General features: G+C 40.2%; 2 protein-coding genes across 2 annotated transcripts; both read left to right on the forward strand.

The window, feature by feature from the left end:
- The first annotated feature begins 992 nt into the window (after positions 1 to 992).
- Positions 993 to 4,342, forward strand: LOC137817253 (uncharacterized). Its single transcript, XM_068620505.1, has 3 exons — positions 993 to 1,473; positions 1,791 to 4,129; positions 4,328 to 4,342. Exons 1-3 carry the CDS (start codon positions 1,071 to 1,073, stop codon positions 4,340 to 4,342), a joined length of 2,757 nt encoding a protein of 918 aa, XP_068476606.1. The 5' UTR covers positions 993 to 1,070.
- A 49-nt stretch (positions 4,343 to 4,391) lies between these two features.
- On the forward strand, positions 4,392 to 6,073 carry LOC137817254 (uncharacterized). The gene is made up of 4 exons (XM_068620507.1): positions 4,392 to 4,586; positions 4,672 to 4,878; positions 5,023 to 5,208; positions 5,309 to 6,073. Exons 1-4 carry the CDS (start codon positions 4,392 to 4,394, stop codon positions 6,071 to 6,073), a joined length of 1,353 nt encoding a protein of 450 aa, XP_068476608.1.
- The last annotated feature ends 505 nt before the right edge of the window (positions 6,074 to 6,578 follow it).

The following is a 6,578-nucleotide window of genomic DNA, read 5'->3' on the forward strand; positions in this document are numbered from 1 at the left end:
AGTAACGGGGGGTGAGAATTAACGACGGTTCCCCCCAGAACCGTCGTTAAAAGTGGCGCCCATGGGATTTAACGACGGTTCACCTCAGAACCGTCGTTAAAAGTCTTTTTTAAAAATTAAAACTGCACGCTCCCACTCTCAGAAACTTACTTCCTTCTTTCTCACTTCCTTTCAACGAGCCCTATTCCCGCGCCAACTGCGACCCAACCACAACCGCGAACCCCGACCGCGCCGCGAACCCCACCGCGCCGTGACTGCGACCCAACCACGACCGCGCCCCCACCGCCGTGACTGCGCCGCGAACGCCGACTGCATCGCCCCCCACCGCGCCGTGACTGCGCCGCGAACGCCGACTGCGCTGCGAACCCCACCGCGCCGCGAATCCGACCGCGCCCCACCGCGCCGCGAACCCCGACCGCTCCGCGACCGCGCCGTGACCGCGCCCCCACTGCGCCTTGACCCGCGAACCCCGACCGCGATCCCGCGACCGCGCCGACCGCGCCTCTGCCACAGCGACCGCGCCTCTGCCCACCGCGCCGCAACCCGCGAACACGACCGCGCCTGCGAACTCCGACCGCTCCGCGACCGCGCCGTGACCGCGCCCCCACCGCGCCGTGACCCGCGAACCCGCGACCGCGCCTCTGCCACAGCGACCGCGGCTCTACTTCCGCGTACCCGCGCCCCTGCCGTTGCACCTGCGACCGCCATTCACGCCTACGTGACCGTCCATCCATTTGAGGTTAGTGTATTCTTATTTATTATCACCTATATTTTGAAAGTATTCGTTTTGAGTCATTATATACTGTTTTGACATATTGAACGCACTGGTTCTGAGTCCGGAGGTGTCCGACCTTCGGCAATTTTCAGTAATTATATATTGTTTTGACATATTGAACGCACTGGTTCTGAGTCCGGAGGTGTCCGACCTTCGGCAATTTTCAGTCATTATATATTGTTTTGACATATTGAACGCACTGGTTCTGAGTCCGGAGGTGTCCGACCTTCGGCACTTTTGTTTTATTTTTTCATGATTACATATTGAAAGTATTGGTTCTTAGTTTAGCAGTTCTATGGATCGGAGTTGGATTAATACATCACGAATAAGTGATACTTACGAAAAAGGGGTGGAAGAGTTCATACAATTCGCAGAACATAATGCCGTTAGTTATAAGAATGGAGTAAGGATAAGGTGCCCTTGTATCAATTGTTTAAATGGAAGGATATTGAGTGTTTCTGAAATTAGAGAACATCTTTTGTGTGATGGATTTTTGAAAAGTTATACAACATGGACGTGGCATGGTGAACTGTTAGACTTGCCAAGTGTGCACGGAGGTTCGGACGAAGTGCATTTCTCAATGGATGATAGATTAGAAGACATGATTCGTGACGTGGGAGCAGAATCATTTGCTAATGTAGTTTTTGAAAATATGTCTAATGATGCAGAGACTCCTTTGTATCCTGGTTCAACTAACTTCACACGATTATCAGCAGTGTTAAGGTTGATGAATTTGAAGGCAATGAATGGATGGACCGACAAAAGTTTTACAGAATTGCTTCAATTGCTTAAGGACATGCTTCCAGAAGGAAATACCTTGCCCAATCGAAATTATGAGGCGAAAAAAATACTCGTATGGAGTATAGAAAAATACATTCATGTCCTAACGATTGTATTTTATACAGAAATGAGTATGAAGATTTAAGAAGATGTCCCAGGTGTGGTTTGTCACGCTATAAGGTTAAGGTTGGTCAGAATGATGAAATTGATGAATTGACAAAGGAAGGTCCTCCTGCTAAGGTTGTTTGGTATCTTCCGATAATTCCAAGGCTTAAGCGTTTGTTTGCAAATGCAGATGACGCTAAAAACCTTAGGTGGCATGCAGATAATAGAAAATGTGATGGATTACTTCGTCATCCTGCTGATTCTTTGCAGTGGAAGAATATTGATAAAGAATTTCCTGAATTTGGAAAAGAATCAAGAAACTTAAGACTTGGATTGGCAACTGATGGAATGAATCCCTTTGGAAATTTAAGTAGTAATCATAGTTCATGGCCCGTTTTGTTAGTGATTTACAACTTACCTCCTGCGTTGTGTATGAAGCGCAAATACATGATGTTATCTATGATGATCTCTGGTCCAAAACAACCTGGAAATGACATAGATGTTTATCTTAATCCATTGATTGAAGATTTGAAATTATTGTGGAATGAAGGGGTTGATGTGTTTGACGCGTTTAAAAATGAATCTTTCCGATTGCATGCGATGTTGTTTTGTACTATCAATGACTTCCCTGCATATGGGAACTTGTCAGGTTATAGTGTGAAAGGCCATAGAGCATGTCCAATATGTCAAGACAAGACATCTTATGAGCAGTTGAAACATGGAAGAAAAACCGTGTATCTTGGTCATCGTAGATTTCTAAAGAAATATCATCCGTATCGTCGATTGAAAAAAGCTTTTAACGGATACCAAGAACATGACATTTGTCCCACTCCATTAAGTGGTGTTGAAATTTATGAAAAGATCAAAAATGTTAATGTGACTTTTGGAAAAATGAAGAAGAAGCAAACGGTGAGTGAAATATGGAAAAAGAGATCAATCTTTTTTGATCTTCCGTATTGGTGTAAGTTGGATGTTAGACACTGTCTAGATGTAATGCACGTAGAGAAGAATGTGTGTGACAGTCTAATAGGAACACTTCTGAACATTAAAGGCAAAACAAAGGATGGTGTGAATGCACGTCTGGATTTGATTGAAATGAATATACGAGAGGAATTGGCACCGAGAGAAGTTGGTAAACGTACATACTTGCCTGCAGCGTGTTACACTTTGTCAAAGAAAGAGAAAACAAGTTTTTGTGAATGTCTTAAAGGTGTTAAGGTACCACAAGGCTACTCTTCAAATGTGAAGAGTCTTGTATCTATGAATGATTTGAAACTAATTGGCTTAAAGTCACATGATTGTCACGTTCTAATGCAACAATTATTACCAGTGGCTATTCGTGGAATCTTGCCCAAAAATGTTAGGCATACAATCACTCGACTATGTTCATTTTTCAATTCCATATGTAGTAAAGAGATTGACTCTCAGAAGTTGGATGAACTTGAAGAAGAAATAATTGTTATCTTGTGTCAACTCGAGATGTTTTTTCCTCCATCTTTTTTTGATATTATGGTACACTTGGTTGTTCATCTTGTAAGAGAAATCAGATTGTGTGGGCCAGTTTATATGCGATGGATGTATCCAGTTGAACGATACATGAAGATTTTGAAGGGATATGTGAAGAATCAATGTCGTCCAAAAGCTTCCATTATTGAAAGATACATTTCAGAAGAATCTATTGAGTTTTGTTCCGAGTACATGTCAAAAGCCAAATGTATAGGAGTTCCTGAAAAAGGTTGGCACTCTCGTAGATTCATAAGTAAATCTTCAAGAGGTGTACATGTCATAAGCAAATCTAGAGAAGAGGTTCTGCAAGCACACTTGTATATCTTGAATAACACTGATGAGGTGTTACCATACTTAGATACACACAAAGACATTGTCAAATATAAAAATCCAAGACAATCAGAAAAATGGGTGTTAATTGAGCATAACAAAACTTTCATGTCATGGTTTAAGCAACAAATAATGAATGATCCATCAGCATCTGAAACATTAACATGGCTTGCAAACGGTCTCAAATTTGATGTTTTATGTTGTTCTGGCTATGAAGTAAATGGTTGTTTGTTTTACACAAAGTCTCGAGATGATAGGAGTACAGTGCAAAATAGCGGAGTCACCTTGGAGGCAGAGTCTATGCAGTTTTCAACTGCAAAGGATCAAAATCCTGTTGTGGGATCAATGCCTTATTATGGTGTCATAGTAGAGATTTGGGAAGTTAATTATACCAAGTTTACTGTACCTGTTTTCAAATGCAAGTGGGTTGACAATAAGACTGGTGTCAAAGTTGATGAATCAGGAATGACTTTGGTTGACTTTCGAAAGATAGGTTATCATGACGAACCATTTATAATGGCACATCAAGCTTCCCAAGTTTTCTATATCCAAGATCCTACGTTTGACCACTGGTCTGTTGTGCTACATGGAAAAAACAACATAATGACCCAGAAGATACAAACAATGACATTTGTGAGATTGAATCACTTACAAGAACGACCATCAATAAAGAGTACGAGGATGTTGCTGATGTTGTACATGCAACTCGAAATGATCATGATGAAGGAATATATATTTGTATGTACATGTGATTCATGTTTAGTTTTACAATATATTTCATTTTCATTATATTTCATATTCTTGATGCTTATTATATTTTTTTGATAACAGGAACATGGCAGATGATAAAGTTTCCCATTCAAAAACTGGTAGAGGACCTACAAGATTGAAGAATATGTTTAAGAAGATAACTAAAGATGACAAAATACCTTTGTCTATTGATATCCACACTGGTGTGCCCACTGGGCAACATGCAAAGAAATATAGGAGTTATCTCGGAGTACTTTCTCGTGAAAGGATCTCTATCTTAACTCAGTCCTGGGATCACGTGACTGACCACGAGAAAAACATGATTTGGCAAGATATTCTGGTATGTAACTGTTTTTACTTTGCTAAATCTAAAGTTCTTTTATACTTTGTTTTTGTTTATGAACTAATTCTTTCAAACAATGTAGACACATTACAACATCCCGAATGTGGAAATCTTGAAAGCGAAGGTTCTTTCAGATGTGGGTGTCAAGTTTCGTCAGTTTAAATCAAAATTGACAACAGATTATATATATGGGAAAAGGAAAGAAGAAAATCCTTGTGCAAAATATGCATCCATTGATGAAGAAACTTGGCAGCAGTTTGTCAATATTCGACAAACTGAAAAATGGCAGGTTAGTATCACTTTTATATTTGAATATAGTTTATATTAACGTATTACTAAATTTTGAGTGTTATGATAGGAGGTTCGAAACAAAGCAAAAGCCAATTAGGCACATAATGATACCCCACACTTATTGTCTCGTGGTGGTTATAAGTTGCTAGAGCAGAGGATGCTTGAAGAAAAGATTCAAGCACGTTCTACTTCCATTGAGGAAATGAATAGTGTAGATTCTTTAAGACCTCCATCCCCACCACTCCGACATGAGATGTGGAAGGGTGCCCGTATAAACACATTAGGGACATGGAGTTCTAAGTCTACAGAACAAACAGTTGAACGCATTGTAAGTTTGACAATTTCTTTTCAATGTGTTATTTTAAATTCTATGTGTTATTTTAAATTCAATGTGTTGAAGTTTGTCAATTTCTTTTCATTTGTTTTAGGATTCTCTTAATGAGCAATCAACACAGGGGACTTTTAAACCATGTGGTCGCAATGATATTCTTAATGTTGCTCTCGGACGACCTGAACACCCTGGACGTGTTCGTGTAGCTGGATATGGGGTTGGGATTCGGTCATACTTTGGACCTCCATCACACAGCAAGGAACAATTGTCCAATGAACCTAGCCAAGAGTATTTACTACAACTACGTGAGCAGTTAAAGGCTGAGGTAACTCAAGAGCTTAAAGAAAGCTTCATGGAGGAGTTTAGTGCGCGAATGGAAATGGAGTTCAAAAAGCGGTTGGAGGGTTTAGGACACTCACAGCAACCACCTACTATGGTAGAAGATGAACCACCTCCGCCTCCTATTAAGAAAGTCAGCACTAAAGGGAGTTGTTCGGCAGTTGATCTATCAGGGGATGACTTTGGCTCAACTAGCCAATGCGAATTATATGTTGAGTGTCATTCTTTGACCCGATTCGTTGCCTTGGGTAAGTGTTATGAAGGGGTCACAATGTTACACAATGTGCCTCTTCCTTCTAATTTGATGAAGGTCACGGTGGAGAAGGTCCTTTATGGTGATCTTGCAGTTCCTGTGCCGACATCAGAGGTGACAATTGTGGCAGAGGCATTACATACTTTCGTTGCCTGGCCTAGACATCTCGTCAGACCTATAGACTCTATGGTATATATTTGCACTAATACTAATACAATTATGATATATTACATTCTAACTAATTTAAGTATTTTTTGTTTTGATGAGTAGCAGGAACCTAAGACAAATTTGCCTCTGGGAAAGAAGAAAATAGTCTCCATTGATGATCCTCTGGCGGCATTGGTGGAAGTTGCTATAGCTTTAGATACAACCGTCTTAGAGGTTCCATGGGATGCTAATGTTTTTGGAAGGCATAGTAATCTACCGTTGTACGTTCACATGTCTGATTTGTTGGACCTTGCATCCGGAGATCAAGAGATTAACATAACAGTTCTGCAATTATGGATGATGTAAGTTCAAATTTTAAATTCTTTATACTTTTGATTTATTAAATATATTAGTACTAACTTATTGAAATTTAGGTATCTTTCTGGATTATGCTTTGATGAGGGGAAACATAATATATATGGGTTTTTAGACCCTCAAATCACTCAATCAATTGGAAACAAGAAGTCGGAAACACAAACATACATCACCACTGCCTTAAAGAATGGTGGAAAACACATTTATTTTGCTCCGTACATCCATGAGTAAGTTCTTATTTATTAAATAAGTT

The sequence above is a fragment of the Phaseolus vulgaris genome, unplaced genomic scaffold (assembly GCF_000499845.2).
Source record: "Phaseolus vulgaris cultivar G19833 unplaced genomic scaffold, P. vulgaris v2.0 scaffold_23, whole genome shotgun sequence".
Lineage (NCBI taxonomy): Eukaryota > Viridiplantae > Streptophyta > Magnoliopsida > Fabales > Fabaceae > Phaseolus > Phaseolus vulgaris.